The following is an 18,529-nucleotide window of genomic DNA, read 5'->3' on the forward strand; positions in this document are numbered from 1 at the left end:
TGAATTATACAATCATCATTTGTAATAGTTTGTGACAATTTTTTAAAAGGAAATAGATGACTAATAAACGGTCCTAATATAGTGCGCTAAATGCAAAATGGCTGATATTGGTGAACTCGATTTGTGCAAAATAAAAAAAGATTTGATTATTGTTCACCGAGAAAGCTATGAAAGGAGACTCTTACAAGCTGCAAAATGGTAACCATTCGCGAGTATTTGCCGAGTATCTGTAACTTTATACAAACCTCGTAAACAATATAAATTAAGAAAAAAATCCCACCTTATGAATGATGAGTCTACTTTCGTTTTCGTTAACAACATCATTTTATTTTCTTTTAACTTATTTATCAGCATACGGGAAAGAGAGTCGTGTGTTCTATGGGTTCAACTTATTTGTGAAAGTTGGTCGTTGATACATATACATTTTTTAGCTTTTAGCTCAATTTGTTGTTTGGGCTTCTTAATTATTCACCTGTTTATAATTGAACTGTAAATAAAAAATTAAGTTTAAATTTACGAAGTGACTATTCTCACCCCCAGGATGAGAATAAAAAATCGATCGAGCTCTCACCCTCGGGATGAGAATAGAGGTCCTCGCCACTTCTCGCTATTCTCACCCCTGTTAACCAACAGGTAGGGAGGGTAGGTAGCCTAGCCTAGCCGCCACCCCTTCTGGCTATTCTCATCCCGTATTACTATTACCTAACCAACAGCCAGGGTACTACTACTACTACTACTACTACTACTACTACTACTACTACTACTACTACTACTACTACTACTACTACTACTACCATTACTACTACTACTACTACTACTACTACTACTACTACTAATAATAATAATAATAATAATAATAATAATAATAATAATAATAATAATAATAATAATAATAATAATAATGATGATGATGATGATGATGATGATGATGTGATGAGGATGATGATGATGATGATGATGATGATGACGACGATGATAATAATATTAATGATGATGATGATGATGATGGCGATGATAATAATATTAATAATAATAATAATAAGAAGAAGAATAAACTTTATCTCATATGAAACTTGGCAATCTTGTAGATTTTTCAATTCTAAGTCTATTTCTATGGTCAAATATGCGTTATCGATAAATTTCTTGTATAGAAGGAACAAAATTGACGTCACCCAGCTCTTTGTTATTGTTTTTAGCTGTCATTTTTATAATAAGGTCTCACCGAATTGTGTTAATCAACATTTAACATTACACAAGGTTTCGTGCCTTGATAACTTGATAACATGGGTGCAAGCAACTGGACCTCAAAAAGCCTGCAAGTCGACTTATGACCAGACATATAATCTGAAAAAGCCTGCAGGATTCATCTAGTCTTCATAATAGTAGTCCACAATTGTTGTATGTTTAATCCAAAGGTTGTAATGCAGTAATTTGTTAAGTTTCTTGTCACAAGTTGAACAATTAAAAAAAAAAAAAAAAATCAAATCCAAATCGCAAAAAGCCGGCGACGTCTTTTTCGGTAATCCAATCGGCCTGCAGGCCGGCTGTAGCCGGCATTCTTGCACCCATGTGATATATTATATCTAACTGGTAGATGTTATGAGTTTTTTTAAAACTACACGCATAGCATCAATATTTGAAAGATATGGTTGTTGATATTGGAAAAATTAACGACAGAGTGGTAAGAAAGAGAGATATAAATTGAGGCAGGGGAGAGAAAGAAAGAGAAGGGGGGGGGGGGGGGGGGGGGGGGGGGGGGGGGGGGGGGGGGGGGGGGGGGGGAGGGAGAGACAAAATAGAATAGAAAGTGGAGGAGAAAGAGAAGAAGAAAATACCAGCAAATTAAAATAGAGAAAGACAGGGATAAAGAGAGGTGGGATGGGGAGAGGGCGAGAGAGATATGAAATATTGAGTGGACGAGAGAAAGGAAATACAAACAATATAAAAGATGTAGAGAAATAGAGTTTGGGGTAGGGGGAGGGAGAGAGCGAGAAAATATAAACAAGTCAAAATACCTAACGTCGGGAGAAATTGAGACAGCTAAGTCAACACAAATAATAATTTGCCCATAAAAGGAAAAGTCCAATTCTTAGAAATTGGGCGAATCCATTTCGCTTAAAGAAGAAAGAAGAGAGAGGAGAAGAGATGAGAGAGAGAGAGAGAAGAGAGAGAGAGAGAGAGAGAGAGAGAGAGAGAGAGAGAGAGAGAGAGAGAGAGAATCCCGTAGACATATTTCCAACAATGATTCCCATAGCTCAAGCCAGCCAGTCTACATTTTAAATGCACTACATACATGTTCACCCTCCTTACGTCCAGTACCAGGAGAGATTTGATGATCAGGTGAGAGAGTAGTGAGGAAGGGGGGGGGGGGGGGGGGGTGCTAAGCTGACCCTACACAGGGATGAGAATAGCGAAAAGGGACGGCGGCTAGGCTAGGCTACCCTCCCTACCTGTTGGTTAACAGGGGTGAGAATAGCGAGAAGGGACGGCGGCTAGGCTAGGCTACCCTCCCTACCTGTTGGTTACAGGGGTGAGAATAGCGAGAAGGGGCAACTACCTCTATTCTCATCCCGGGGGTGAGAGCTTGATCGCTTTTCTATTCTCATCCCGGGGGTGATAATAGAGGCAGCCTTAAATTTAAATAAGGATGTTAGTAGAGTTAGAAGAGTCAATGGCCAAGGCCAATGGAATGGTGGTAAAAGCATTCCACCCACAAACTCACATTTTTTGATAGGCTGTCATTATCCACAAACACCTCTAACAGTAATCATAGTCGTTGACAGATCCTTAGGTCCTTACAAAATGACAAACTCAGAAAACCTTCATGGCTTCATGAAAAAAAGCCAAATAATCTGAAAAAAAAAAAAAATGATTACAGTGATTATTTGTGGGAGGGACTTCTGTATTTAAAGAGGGGATTATAAAATATAATATGTGGCATTTGTAATAGAAATAAAGAATGATTTTTCAACTCAACTAATTCTTTTTTTCATTTAATCTTGTCTGTTAATAATTAAATACATCATTTTGTGTATTTATATATATGTTACACTTGTTACTTTCATAAATTTTAATGCATTGATCTTTTTGTATCTACTGACTTATGGGCTATGGGTATTTATGGATTGTTTCCAGTACAGGTCCTTGTAGGTTCTCTCTATTTCTTCTTCATCGTTATTATTGACTGTCACCCATCTGACCATGCTTACCATTGTTTGACTTTTGTAATAAGACTAGACGCTGTACTGCTGAGTCACTGAACCACACATTGTCCTCATATTATATATCGGCTCATATGCATTACAGCTGCATGTATGAGAACTATCAGAATAAGATCACTCTCAATAATCCGTCCCAGCTTTTTTTTTCGCACCAGACAGCTGTCTTTATGGTTTGTGATTTGGTTCCCTACCAACTGGCATTCATTCACAAAGATTTCGGTGACACATTTTGCTCTATTGGGTTTCACCAATTTGAGCAACTTTGAAATTTGTTACAGACACAGCTATAAAATCAGTTTAGCTCAATAAAACTTTTATTTGGAAAGGGGGGAATTAATAGTCTTTCTCTAAAACGCTGGTCTACTTCACAGGGCATCAGAAATCTCCAGTTCATTAGATGTAGAAGTGAACCCTAAACTGTTACAGCCTAATGATGAACCAGATGTAAGTATGGGTGATTTGTGAAGCAAGTAGTATGCCATTTAATTCTGCAAATTTTATGCGGAAATATTGAATGTTTTTAAAAAAAATTATAAAAACAATTTAATTTGTTTTTTCCCCCCATTATTTTATTTATTTTTTTGTTTTGTTTTGGAAGAAAAGGAAGCAAAGAAAGGAGGCCAGTGTTTTATAAGAAAGTGAAAGAATAGAAAGAGTTTATAATTCTCAATGTAAAATACAGTACAATACACTTGTTACCGCTTAACAACCTGCCTCTCTGGTGACATTATAACTGGGTTATTACCTTGAGTTGGTTATTAGGTGAAGATTGCAGGGGATTAGGGAAAATGGAAAAAATTCAATGGCAGGTAGGTTAAAGTTTCTTCCTCTTATGTCTGAATAAGATTCCCAGCTGTCTAAACAAAACATCGCTCGACCTGTTTTTGTTTTTATTTTTAGTTGTTTTTTTTTGTTCCCCTTTAGGTGGGTGAAAGTTGATTTAGACCATGCATCCCTTCTCTCCCACCCATCCAACGAGAACTATCCTTCCCTGAACTTTTATGAAAGGTCTCCCCATATGGGTTATGAACAATTTTTCTTGTGCGATGCTTTGAAATCAGAGATGCAGATCATATTGCCAGGGAGGCGTTCATATATCTGTATATTATGCTAAACCATCATTTAAATGAGATTTAAAAACATATTCTTTGAAAAATATGTTTTATTTACTTGTTGATCTCTCTTGAGTATTGTACTAAAATATTTTTATGTCTCATATTTATTCCTGGTTATTTATTTCAGGAATTTTGGAAGGAATATGATCAATATGTGCTTGCTAAAACATACTTTGACTTGAAGGAGTATGACAGGGCCGTACATACATTGAAGGATTGCTCATCTGCTAAGCCCAGCTTTTTGCGACTCTACTCCCTTTATATGTCAGACCAAAAACGGAAAACAGACAATATGCCGGATTCTAATGGTAATTCTTTATGATTGCAGGTCATTGCAGGGATTAACAAATACAAGGCTAACTTATGTAAGGTGGACAGCCTTCATTTCTGATAAAAGTGACCAAAACCTTGTAACAACCATGCATTTGGTAGCCAGCTTTGGACTGCCATTGGCCTGTTAGATTTTTTTTTTCTTTTTTCTTTTTTTTTAAATTGCTAGTAGGATTTCTTTTTTTAAAAAATGATATTGTTTTTCCCGTCTTAGATGTGGTTTCAACAAAGTTGAATATATTTTGGTTACTGAAACTCAAAATTACTCATAGGTAATGCATGAACTTTCCAATAAAGTAATGTATCAATGTTGCAGGTGATATTCTGTTGTAATAGTTTAGACAAAACACCCTATTTTCACTTCGGTCAGCGGGTGGTTGGATGGGAGCATCACCCTTGAATCGTATACCTATGATGTTCGCATGGGTGTACGATCCGATAGTGATGTCGTTTCTTCTTCTCTTTACTATCCTATCCTGCTTCTTTGGTTTGTGATTGTATTTTTGACAGGGGATATTTTTTTTTTCTGTAAATCTTCTGCCTGTTTGTTCTTGGTTATTTATAATTTAGCTTATGATATCTTTAGGTTATGATTTTGATTTACATTTGTACTATTTTTGTTAGTGTTAGATTGCTTGTTTTTTTGTTTCAGCGGTCTCTCATATAACCTCAATTGTGTTGGAAGAGACCTAAAGCAACAAACAAAAAAAAAATCACTTCGGTCAGAAAATGTTTACGGTACTTCATTTTACTCCTTGGCTCTATCAAAGAATATAATACAACCAGTTTAAGGATTGAAAGGGTTATATGTTGAATATACCTTTTGAAAGGCTCTTGTATGTTATTGTTGAAATATTCCATCTGGATACCAAACTGATTATAAATGTTTTTAGTCTTTAAAAAAAAAGATCTTCCGCATATATTATGTTCTCTCTCTCTCTCTCTCTCTCGCTCGCTCTCTCTCTCTCTCTTTCTCTCTCTTTCTCTCTCTCTCTCTCTCTCTCTCTCTCTCTCTCTCTCTCTCTCTCTCTCTCTCTCTCTCTCTCTCTCTTCTCTCTTCTCCTCTCTCTCTCTCTCTCTCTCTCTCTCTCTCTCTCTCTCTCTCTCTCTCTCTCTCTCTCTCTCTCTCTCTTCTCCTCTCTCTCTCTCTCTCTTCTCTCTCTCTCTCTCTCTCTCTCTCTCTCTCTCTCTCTCTCTCTCTCTCTCTCTCTCTCTCTCTCTCTCTCTCTCTCTCTCTCTCTTCTCTCTCTCTCTCTCTTTTCTCTCTCTCTCTCTCTCTCTCCTCTCTCTCTCTCTCTCTCTCTCTCTCTCTCTCTCTCTCTCTCTCTCTCTCTCTCTCTCTCTCTCTCTCTCTCTCTCTCTCTCTCTCTCTCTCTCTCTCTCTCTCTCTCTCTCTCTCTCTCTCTTCTCTCTCTCTCTCTCTCTCTCTCTCTCTCTCTCTCTCTCTCTCTCTCTCTCTCTCTCTCTCTCTCTCTCTCTCTCTCTCTCTCTCTCTCTCTCTCTCTCTCTCTCTCTCTCTCTCTCTCTCTCTCTCTCTCTCTCTCTCTCTCTCTCTCTCTCTCTCTCTCTCTCTCTCTCTCTCTCTCTCTCTCTCTCTCTCTCTCTCTCTCTCTCTCTGTGTGTGTGTGTGTGTGTGTGTATAATAGCAGATTGATGGATTTATCCTTCTATTTATTAATTTTTAGCTCAGCTTGAACCATTTGAAAACGAAGTTTTAAAGATTCTTCAGGCAGACTTGTCAGATAAGGCTAGCAAGAAAGAGCTTGATGGCTTTGGCTTTTATCTGTAAGTGTGAAATTTATTTGATGATGATTTAAAGTTTTAATTCATTTAAGATTTTAAAAACCAGACAAGCAGAGAATACTTATAATGCTAAAAATAATTCCTATTAAAACAATCAAACGAGTAAATAAGATGAAAGCTATAAGCTATAAATGCCTATCTTTTGTTTCCATTGTCATGATACAGATATGGTGTCGTCCTTATCAAGCTTGATTTAACGTCAGTTGCTATAGAAGTTCTAGTTCAGTCTGTCACCATGGAACCTCTCAACTGGGCAGCTTGGATGGAACTGGCTCAGCTATTCAGTGACAGAGAATCGGTAAAAAGATATGGAATCATTCCGTTGCTGATGTTTTTTACATTTTTTTTTCTGTTATATACTTTATTTTCTAAGCATTCAGTTATTCAGTTCATTTAAAATTAATTTTCCATGCCCTTAAATTAGCCTAAGAATAGAACAAGTATGTCAATGGAGATAATCAAAATGAGCACAACAATTCTAGAGCATTTTCTCCGATTTTAATGTGCTTTTTGTTATTTAGTATTGACTTGCCCAGAGAAAACTATTTAATTTTAAATTACAATTTCTAGTGTGTATCAAGTCTGTGTCCATTTTTAAGCAATTTTTTTTATTGTGTGTATTCAGCTGGATTCATTGAAACTGCCCAATCATTGGATCAAGCACCTGTTTATGGCCAAAGTTTACAAAGAATTACATCTCCATGAGAAAGCCTTGGCTATTTACACAGCCTTTATGGAAGCTGGGTTCAGCAAATGCTCTTACATCGTGGCAGGAATAGCTGTCACCTGCCATGATTTGAGAGGTTAGTTTGATTTAGTTTACTTTCAGCAAAGGATTGAAAAGTTTGTGGACTTAAATGCCAAAAGAGGCTAAGGTTTGGGATTTTTTAAACTTCAGGTAAGTAGGGGTAAATTTGCCATAATTCTGAATTCATAGAGGCCAACAAGTAATTAAATGTGCATCATATTGAATATGGTAAATGAATTGCTGATGCGATTTCAAAACTGAAAGCCTCTCTTATTTATATAATCTAGGTCTATGTGTTTATTGATAAACTATAATGGTTTTTTTAATATATAAATAATTTGGTATAATTATTACAGGAAAAAAGATTTTCCTATGTCTTCTTGTCATTGGTCACATTTGCATTAAATACGGTTCCTCTCTTATGTTCTTCATGTAAGATTGATTCTTCAATGAGATAAAATGTTTCAACCTTACTTAATTTTGATAGAACTGGAGAAAGCTGTGACAACATTTAAACATTTGGAAAAGATGGATCCGTACCGGTTAGAGAATATGGATATGTATTCAAATCTCCTCTACATACAGGTATTTGATATATATATATATATATATATATATATATATATATATATATATATATATATATATATATATATATATATATATATATATATATAGAGAGAGAGAGAGAGAGAGAGAGAGAGAGAGAATTTTAAATAGTTGATTGTAGCAACTCATTACTTTCCAGTGTCAAAAATAGATAAAAAGATTCCCTACCATTGGAAATCTTCAGATTTTAGATTTGAGAAATTGTCTGACACCAATAAACTGAGAATAATATTGGATTAATTGTCAATACTGATAATTGATATTTTAGATATATCAATAATGATTTTGACTTTTATACTATTTACTTATATTTTGAAAGTAAAAAGACTGATAATAATAATATTTTTTACAATTAGATATATTACAATTTTAATGATTTTTCAGGAAGATAAAAGTGAGCTAGCCCACCTGGCCCACAGATGCTGTACAATTAACAAATACTGTGTTGAAACCTGTTGTGTCATTGGTAAGTTGGGGTTGTGGATTGGCACAGAAGGTACAATATTGTAACAGTGTGTCAAGATATCTGTGTGTCAATTTAAAATAAAGGTGGATCTCTTTGAGTGATCTTGATCATAAGCAAATCTGTGATTAAAAAATCAAGACCATAGGCTTTGTGGTATTATATGTATTAGATAGTTGTAACGGTTGCTGATATCAAAAGGGCTATTTTAAATCTGCCAAAATTTAGCAAATCTTGGTCAGATGATTTACAATTCCGCATAAGATCTTGATTATTTTTCTTCCCTATGATGTATGTTTTTAATGTGCTTTTATTTTTAAAGTTAAATTTATACAATTGAATTTCTTATGTCTGTTAATAACTTGTATTTTCATTTCAATTAAAATTTTAGTTTTTTTAGACACCACAGAAGCCATCTGATAAACAAACATCTTTTTATTTTCTGTATTTGATTTTATTACAATTAAATTATCTTTTTTTCCCATGCAAAGGTTTAATGTAGATTCATGAACTGTTGTGCATTTCATTGTCAATGTTGGTCACATTTTTATGATAACATCTTCAGTCTTTTTTTTTTTTTAGTAATTTTGATCGGAAAAGAATTTATTTCTAGTTCTAGTCTGATTAGCCAATTGACAACAACAACAACAACAAAAAAAAAAAATAGCTATTCTCTGAAGCCTAGAGATTTTTTTGGATATAATTTGAAGAAATCAGAGTCTTTTTTTATTTAAAAAAAATATGTCCTCGCTGAATAAGCATTTTTATTTTTGAATTGAAAGTAAAAATTCAAAAAGTCTGATAAAAATGCATGTGTTTGCATGAGTCCAAACCAACAGCAATACTGGACATATGGGATAGAACATGCAACATATAAGGTGTTTTTTTTTTTTTCTTTTCAGCACTAACAACTCTGTTACTGGTTAGGTACTCATTTTACACTTGAGTATGGTAAAAAAAAAAAGAGAGTAAAGAGCCTTTCCAAGGAATAACTTTCAACATCCATTCAAACTTTTGACCTACAGGTTGCAATCTGAATGTCGTGCCCCTACACCACACAGCTGTACTACCTATTTGGATTATATTTGAGTAAACCACAACTTCATTTTATTTTGCAATCTCAGAGTCCAGGAAACAGCCAACGTATATTTGCCATGTATACATTAACAAAAAAGGATAAAAATGAGAATTTTTATTTCAGGAAATTATTACTCTCTTCGGTCCCAGCACGAGAAGGCTGTACTTTATTTTCAAAGAGCACTCAAGCTGAACTGCAACTACATCTCTGCTTGGACTCTTATGGGTCATGAGTACATAGAGATGAAAAACACATCAGCTGCCATTCAAGCTTACAGAAGAGCTATAGGTCAGTGATACTAGAAGTTTAAATGTTTATGAGATTGTTGATGCTATGTTTAGGTAAAACACACAACATTGCCAGCCAAATTAAATATACCACACACAAAACTGTGTAACCTTTAACATTTATGGTCTGATATAATTTAGTGAAAATAAGCTGTGGAAAAAAAAAATGCTGATGACGTCAATTCGTTCCTTCTATTTAATTCTTGACATGTGGGTTGTACGAGGCTGTACAAGAATAAAAACAGCAAGAAGATAAAACAGTGATTGAATTGAATTCTATGCTAGAAGGCATCAATCCTTTCCACGAGGTAGAGAGGGAAAGTAAAAACCTAAAATATAGGCGAGTACAAAATAACAATTGTTCAAAATAAGGGAAAGCAACAGTGACGAAAGTAATTGGTAGCGGACAGCCCATGCTCCAAGAGAAAAAAAATGACATTGAAAAAATAAGGCAGAAATAAGTTCTTTTCCCTTACTTTAGGACCATTTGTGTGGAGCACCATACCCTAAATCAATGAAAGTAGATATTTTAAAAATATTTTCAATGTTCTTAATAGATTACCTTCTTTTAGAAGGCCTAAAGATCCATTTTCCATAGCTCTGGGCCTCTTTGTGATTTCAGAAAACTTAAGGCACATGGTCTTTAAGTAAAATGGTATTTTCTGTTGTATTAATGGCCATTTTATTATGGTGTGAGGTTTTATGTGCAAATTCATAACTGTTTTGTAAAAAAACTGAATTTGATTGGTTTGAATAAATATGCAAACCAGACTTTTTAGGGCTAGATTTAAAATTAGGTGGCTTATGCCTAAAGCAAAAAACAAACGCACATACATAAAAAAAGAACCACTAAAAAATGACACTCTTATGCCTTAATTCATTTTTATTAAAGATGATGATTAGGGAGGGGCATGGAAAAATATTGTTTAACATTTCAATTTCTCTGATATCATTTGCAGTACCAATGTTTAATATGTTTATGTTCTCCACAGAGGTTAATAAAAGAGATTACCGAGCTTGGTATGGATTAGGACAAACCTATGAGATTCTCAAGTTACCATCATACTCATTGTATTACTATAGACAAGCACAGGTGCTCAAGTAAGTTTATCTTTTATCTCAGTAATATAAGTGTCTGATTACATCTGTTCTGCTATTATTAAAAAACAATTTTAAAAATGTCACCACTGGGACAAGACTCTATGACTTTTGTCCATATCCATTTTTACTGTATTTTGTTTTTCTTGACTCTATATGAATCCTTGATTTGGCTATGAATTATTATTGTTATTATTATTTTATTTTTTTATTTTTTTATTTATTTATTTATTTATTTTATTTTTTTTTATTTTTTTTATTTTTTTATTTTTTTTCACTTAAAATTGATATTTATATTGTAAAGTGCCCAGAGCTTGTGTTTTACACGAGAATGAGCGCTATATAAATGTGTATTATTATTATTATTATTATTATCCACAACTTGTTGATGCATTAGATGAACTGAGAGTTGTTTACTTAAAAATAAAAATATTTTACTTTTTGATTTGATAAGGCGTTGCATAGTTACACTGATAACTTGAAATTGAGCCCAATTTGGACATTATCTTTGGATTTTGTCATGGCAAAGTAAATATAGACCCCCAATATGCATAGTTGTACATCATGGATAATTCTTGTTGACGTCGTATATATGCTGGATGGATTATTAAATAGCTGTCCAAAATTAGAAAGATTAGAAAAGGTACCTATGTGATAATGGGTCGTGGGTTGCCAATAATCGGCTGAAATTGAATGGTGATAAAACAAGTGCTTGGTCATTGGAAGCAAAAGTATGCTGTAACAAGTAACAGACGGATTTATCAATATTAACGGTCTGGGCAGGGCCCTTTGATTTCCTATGGTGGGCAGGTCATTTGCTGTGTCCTCTATCCCCATATTATCTGTTTTCCCGAGTTGCTTTCTGTTTTTGTCCTGGAATGAGAAACAGTCAAATGTTTAGTATTAGTTTGAGAGATTATTTTTTTCCCTTATAAATCATCTCCCTGTTATGTATTGTTAGTTATGTTTTCTATTTTGGATATATTTGAGTGTATTCCTCTCAGTGGAATCCTGTTCTGGTGTATCGATGAGACTTTTTGGTGATCTCAAACTAAGTACACTGATATTACACTCTTGGAATCCTCATCTGTTCCCTGTCTGAACCAATTCCCCTTTGTCTTACTTTTTCTTGGGTGCTTTTAATTGTAAATCTATATAATTTTTTGACTATTCCATTTTCTTGCTTTTTACTGGGGCTGATATGACCTAATTGTGATGTAAGCGCCCTAAAACCCTTAAAAACAAACCTTCACGGCAATGAAATAAAATTCGAGAACAATGTAAATTATTTAAGTGTTATCCTCGATTCAGAATTAGCAATGTACTCACACATCAAATTGTTCAAAATGAGATTACTTTTTGATCTCAAGAGAATTAGCAACATTTGAAATATCAGTCCTATGTTATTTCCACATTCAATTTTTTCTATATATCACAACTCGGACATGCTTGGATTCAATAAAATTCCCGAGATTAGGGTTTTGTTGTATAATGTTTTCAGTTTCCTATCATTTCTAGAGGAAATATCTGAGATGGAAAAATAATTTGTGATATTTGTTATTTAAAGCTTTTCAATTTTTCAGGATGCAAAGTAGATTTCCCTGCATTGAGTGTATCTGTCGTTGTTTTACAATTTATCATCATTTCAATGCAGTCTTTACAAACATTTGAAATTTTTCATCTGCTACAGGCCATATGATTCTCGCATGGTGTTTGCATTGGGAGAGTGTTACCAGAAATTGGATCGATTACAGGAGGCAAAGAAATATTTTTGGAAAGCTCATTGCCTGGGAGATGTGGAGGGTGTTGCAATCATAAAACTAGCCAAGTAAGTTTGTTTTTAGGCGTTTAGTGATTTTAAAAAAAGGTAATGATTGATTTTTAGAAATAGTGCTATTTATTATCAATTAAAATTGGACTTTTTTAAAATTGATTTTTATTTGTTTGTTTATTTGGATTTATTTATTTTTATTTTTTTGTCCCTGTACAAAAATTTAAACTCTTAGTTGACTTAGATGAATGATCCCTGACTACTTTTGTTTTTAAAAAAAAAATCAGTTTTTTGTTTTAAACCATATGAAAAAGATATCCTAAATTAAATGGAAATCAATTAAAGTTTGACCTTTTTCTTTGACAGTTTGTACGAGGTTCTAGAAGAAGAGGATCAGGCCTGTGAGGCCTTCAAAGAGTACATAAAACATTCAGATGCTCTTCAGGTTTGTTTAGACGCATTTTTTTTCCAGATTTGTCAAAAATAGTTTTTGTGTGCTGTGGTATTCTTCTTTCTATCTTCTTGATAAAAATGATTTTTGTTACAAAAATGAAAGGACTGTTTTCATTCAATTGCAGGTTGATAAAGCAGTATTCCAATGATTAACTGATAGTCTTTCAAGTGACAGTTTCCGCAAAGACATTTGATAAAAAGGAATGGGGTGTGAAATTCTCCTAAGGGTTGGGGAATTATTGATTCTCATGGGCTGGTTGTTTCGTCATCAGTTCATAGCCTTGCAATCTCTCCTATGCCTATGTCACTTGGTCTTATCATTTCGCCGTGTGTGCTTGCTCTGGAATGAAACTTTTGGTTTCTCCTGAGTTCTACTTTGGTCAAAGGGAAACTGATGGATTTATCTTTCTGTGAGAAATGATATTGTTTTCCCCATAAATCAACTTAAAAAAAAATATATGTCATCGTTAGTTTTGCTATGATGCTTATTTTGAGTGTGTCCATCTGCCTATCAGTGTCCATGTAGGACTTATTTTATTTTAAGTTATTTTAGATTAGCTTTATTTAACTCATCTTAATAGCTATAAATAAATCTTTTAAATATTCTATCAATTTTCTTTGTAATGAAATTACCTTAAAGTGTCGCAAGTGTCTGAAAACCCCCAAAAAAACAAACAACTAAAAATAGATTTTAAAAAATGGCATGGGACTTAGATTGGTGATTTAAAGCTTAGGGGAGAAATCTCCCGTGAAGGTCATCAGTGTGGAGCAGGTCACAGCTATAATGTAGAACAAAGGTCATTGAACTTGGCAAATGTCTTTATTTCTTTTCTTGTTAGATCCACAACCATGAGAATTCAAGTCATGCATACCTGTATCTATCCAATTACTACATTCGCCACAAGAGTTTGGATGAAGCATATGCAGCAGCTCAGAAATGCTTGGAGTTTCCCGAGGTAAGTATAAATAGTTTAGAGATAATCTAAGAAATGGTATTGCTGCTATTATCAAATTTCTTGTATGTTGTATGGGTCACTGATAATAAGAATGATGGATTTGTGGTCTTATGTTCCTTCAGTACTATATGTGTATGTATATGTTTGTGTACATGTATATGCGTGTGTGTTTGTGTTTATGTATATGAGTATGCATGTGGGTGTAAAACAAAGCTGCCAACATTTAGTCTTTTTAAAGTCTGAAAAAAAATCTTAAAAGGTTGGATTTCACATCTTCTTAATTTATCAGTATCTTAATGATCAAGATTGAAACTTGAATCACTTGACATATCCTATTTTGAAATTAAGATGAAAATCAACTTATTGAAAAAACGGGCCTGGTTTTTAAGTGTAAATTACAATTTTTAAAATTGTTTAATCCCAGTTTTCTGTTATCACAGGATGGCAGCTTTGAATAAATTATCTCAACAAAGGTTTGATTTGTACCAATTTTAATGTTACAAACAACCTCTGTTATCTCAAGATTATGCCTTTGGATTGATTTTAGTAGCTTGCAACTTTATTATATTGATTTTAACCTTTTTTTCTGACAGACAAGAGAAGAGGCCAAGGCTTTACTACGAACGATACAAAGTATGAGAGGTCAAGGAGGATCAGAGGCAGGTGGGACAGCTATGAACACAGATGACAGTCAGGACAGTATAGCACAGCCTGACATGTTTAGTGGGAACACCCGAGCTTTTGGAAGAGTCACACCCGTTAACCTAAAATTTACTCCTTAAATGTGAAAACTTTGAAATTCATGGAAGTTCCTAGAATAATTGAGTACAGTCAAGGGTAAGGGGATTTTTAAAATTGTTTTAACATAATAATCCCGATCATATGGGGGGTAAAATAGAAATTTAAAACTGACACTATAGCTTGCGTGAACCACTTGTGGGTAAAATTAAATCACAAATAATTCGGGCTCGAGTTGCATAACTTTTTCTGACCTTTGCATACTAATGCTGCTGCTAGTACTACTACAGCTATTACTACAACTACTACTACTACTATCACTCATACAGGAATGGTCACTGGGTGGGGTCTTTGACCTCTTGTGGTGGGCAGGAGGTCACTTGCTGTGTCTTCTATCCCCCTATATTATCTGTTTCCTGAGTTGCTTTCTGCCTTTGTCTTGGAATGGGATCACTTGGTTTTGTCTGCGCCCTTTCCGGAGTCTTTGGCTGAGAGGGAAACTGTCAAATACAGTTTTAGTTTTGGAAGGTGATATTATTTTCCTTATATATCATCTCTCTGTTATGCATTGTTATTTTTGGGGGGGAGGGGGTGGGTGAATGTAATGGTTTGTAAGTACAGTGCAACCCCTGGATAACGACATTGCCTGGGACCGAAAAATTCTGTCGTTATCCAGAGGTGTTGTTATTCCAGGGTTTTCAAGATGGCCGAAAAAGAGGGCGTGATGAGACCAGTGAATACATACAGTGCAATGTGCTGAGAGAAGACACGTTCTAACGACGTAGAATATGTATTCTCCTGTTTACACAAGGTATACCAGTTATGCTTTCACATTCCAATGTATATTGTCATTGTTTTGATTGTAAACTGTGCTCAAACGCTACTTAACAAAACTAGGAATAACTCAAGAAAATCAAGTGCCAATATGATATCACACAAAAACACAGATGCTCATATCTACTTTTAATATGTATTAATTAAAATCCATGTGATGCTGATGATGAGTTTTAAATACTAAAATTTTTATTTAAGTTCACCAAGATTTACAAGCACTTTAAATTATTAGATCTACATCTTACTTCATTAAAAAAAAAAAACAAAAAAAAAACAAAAAAACAACCCCCCCCCCCCCCCAAAAAAAAAAAAAAAAAAAAAAAAAAAAACAAACAAGGTATTAACCAGAATAATATCAAAGTTGGACTGATGTTTAGAAAAACAATTGATTTAAAAAAAATGAAAATAATAAAGTGAAAAACGCTGACATTGTTTTCCCGGCTATTCCTACATGTATTATAATATAAATATCGATAAATGACCCCATTGGACAATATTTCCTGATATCAGTTAACCTTCACTAACCTCAAACAGGTAGTTAACAGGGAAGGTTAATTGACCTTTGAGAGTTTTATCCACTGATAATTTTCTTTTGATGTGGTTCCATATGAACTGGTGCTGATTCCATGCAGTGTAGTAAACGTGTTCTGATTGGTCGGTAACAAAGCGATCTCATTGAGAGGGAAAAAAAAATTTTTTTAATGGTTAAGAGTACAAGATGACGATGCATCGGTTTCAACTGCTGTTTGTAGCTATAACGATGTCGCTAAACAGGGGTTTTACTAAAATAGATGTTTTTTTTTTATTACTAATAACATGGAACTCTCAAGGGTCCAATAACCTTCCCTGTAGGATACCCTGTAGTCTGAGGCCAGTAGAGGTTAACTGATACGAGGCAATGCCGTGTCCAGGGGGAAGGGGAGGGGGGGGGGTGGCAGATATGGATATTTATGCTCATATAATGCGTTGGAATAGCCAGGAAAACAATAACAGCCTCTTTATTGTTTTCATTTGAAAAATCAGTTGTTTTTCTAAACATTCCAAATTTGATATTACTGTGGTTAATACCTAGTTTTTTTGTTTTTTTTGATATTGCAAGATGTGGATCTACTAATTTCGGCATTCAAAACTCAGCAGTATCGCATGGATTTTACTTAAAATCAAAACTAGTGCATGTGTTCTTGCGTTGTATTATCATATTGGCACTTTGATTATTTTTAGTTTTGTTAAATGGCTTTTGAGCACTGTTCACGATCAAAACAATGACATTGGAGAGTGAAAGCATAAGTATTACCTTCATAAACATGAGAAATACACTAAAGTTGTTGGGACATGTCTTCAATCCATCAGTGGTCCGCGCTTTGCCTGTTTTGTATTCATGGGTCTCATCATGCCCCCTTTTTTCCGCCATCTTGAAAACCCCGGAATAATGACACCCCTGGATAACGACATAATTTTCCAGTCCCGGTCAATGCAGTTATCCAGGGGTTGCACTGTACTTATGTTTTGTCTCTTTTGAGAAATAAAAAGTTTTCAGAGGTATGACGATACGTAATTAAATATTCATTTAATGAACTTCATTTTATATACATGTGAACAGAGTGAAGAATTTATTTTTGTTGAGATAATAATCAATAAGGTCTTCAAATATAATTGTGAAACTGTTATCTTGTACTTGTGTTGAATAATCCAATAATTTATTATAAGCAAATTACAGGAAATAAAACACAAAACATTATTCACACAAAATTAAAGGAATAGGATGTTCACATAATTGCGATCAGCATTTCAGATTTGTCAACAAGTGCTGTTGACTCGTATTGTTTAATTTTGTCGTATTGTTTAATTTTGGGCAGCCATTTTAAACACATCATTTGTGGAAGTCATGTTGACGCTATTCATTGCTAGCCAGCGTGAACTGACCTCATTTGTGGTGGATGGAATTTCCCATGGGGCAATGGAGTCCTCACCAGACCATATTTACCTCTAAACCTTTTGTGCTTACCAAGTGGCTTTGTATTGTCGTTTTCTGACAGGGAAACAGTCAGATAGATTCATCTTTTTGTGAAAGTGGAAAGGTATATTTTGTTTTCAATGTAAATCATTATAGATGATATTAATTGTAGATTTTTATTGTAATCCTTACTTTTGTAATCATCATAGAGGGAGAGAGAACAAAAATGTGTTCATTTTTACCTTTGTAATCATCAGAGAGAGTACAAAAACGTGTTCATTTTTTTGTAAATAAACAATATTGTATTTATTTTAATGTCTGTTTCTTTTAAACTATTGTTTTAGGTGGACATAATTTATTTCATATTTTCACAAGGGTGATTCATTGGAAACCTAAATATTGATGCTATGCATTTAGGTGAAAATCTGTCCACCAGAGATCAATTGTACCAACACACAAGACTAGGTGTAATATTAATCCGTCTTTTAGAGGAATGAGAACTATAATCATCCAAACTGGTAGTGTAATAGGAATAACAAAGAGCCGAGTAGGCTTCCCATGGTGAGCAGGAGGTCATTTGCTGTGTCTTCTGTCCCCTTGTTTTCCGTGCTTTGTCTTGGTCTTGGAATAGGATTGCTTGGTATTGTCTGGGCCCTTGAGTCCTTCGCTTCGAAGGAACTTTATTAACCATGGCAGTTTGACGGCGAGGTAGTTCATTTTTTTATCTTTCGTTTCATACCAAACATGATGGGGTACTTTTAATGTTCTTTTTAGCAGGCCAAAGTAAACGATAACCTGATACAGTCCACTCCGGATAATCGCAGATCAGTTAATCACATTTTCCAAGAAACGGAATTAATTCTATATAAAAGTCACTGGTTAGTTGCAACAAACTTCGGTTAATCGCAACAAATTTTCGACCTCGAAAAATTGAAAACTCAATAAATCAATCAAGCAAAATTTCATGATTAAATTTCATCGTGGGCGTGGTTTAATGCTACAATAGTGTGTCACCACTCTATTAGTATTAGAGACAAAAGAGGGCGGGCTTTGCAGTATGGGTTTGTGCGG

At 34.4% G+C, this 18,529-nt stretch overlaps 1 protein-coding gene across 2 annotated transcripts in view; it reads left to right on the plus strand.

Annotated features, from left to right (window-relative positions):
• The window catches only part of LOC144965133 (cell division cycle protein 23 homolog), a 232,997-nt gene extending 215,224 nt beyond the window's left edge, over positions 1-17,773 (plus strand). The window contains exons 1-15 of one of the 2 annotated variants that reach the window (XM_078900097.1): positions 63-198; positions 3,593-3,665; positions 4,464-4,644; positions 6,352-6,451; positions 6,635-6,767; positions 7,095-7,272; positions 7,705-7,802; positions 8,211-8,292; positions 9,491-9,655; positions 10,647-10,755; positions 12,443-12,580; positions 12,890-12,968; positions 13,816-13,932; positions 14,526-15,230; positions 16,990-17,773. In XM_078900097.1, the coding sequence (XP_078756223.1) occupies positions 98-198; positions 3,593-3,665; positions 4,464-4,644; positions 6,352-6,451; positions 6,635-6,767; positions 7,095-7,272; positions 7,705-7,802; positions 8,211-8,292; positions 9,491-9,655; positions 10,647-10,755; positions 12,443-12,580; positions 12,890-12,968; positions 13,816-13,932; positions 14,526-14,714 (1,743 nt within the window). In that variant the 5' untranslated portion in view covers positions 63-97 and the 3' untranslated portion in view covers positions 14,715-15,230; positions 16,990-17,773. Of the gene's footprint in view, positions 1-62; positions 199-3,592; positions 3,666-4,463; positions 4,645-6,351; positions 6,452-6,634; positions 6,768-7,094; positions 7,273-7,704; positions 7,803-8,210; positions 8,293-9,490; positions 9,656-10,646; positions 10,756-12,442; positions 12,581-12,889; positions 12,969-13,815; positions 13,933-14,525; positions 15,918-16,989 lie in introns of those variants that run through there. The other variant, XM_078900098.1, reaches the window with a different exon arrangement.
• Positions 17,774-18,529: the final 756 nt, after the last annotated feature.

Source organism: Berghia stephanieae, chromosome 2, assembly GCF_034508935.2.
Source record: "Berghia stephanieae isolate SIO BIC M18660-M18661 chromosome 2, UCSD_Bste_1.3, whole genome shotgun sequence".
In the NCBI taxonomy this organism is placed as follows: Eukaryota; Metazoa; Mollusca; class Gastropoda; order Nudibranchia; family Aeolidiidae; genus Berghia; species Berghia stephanieae.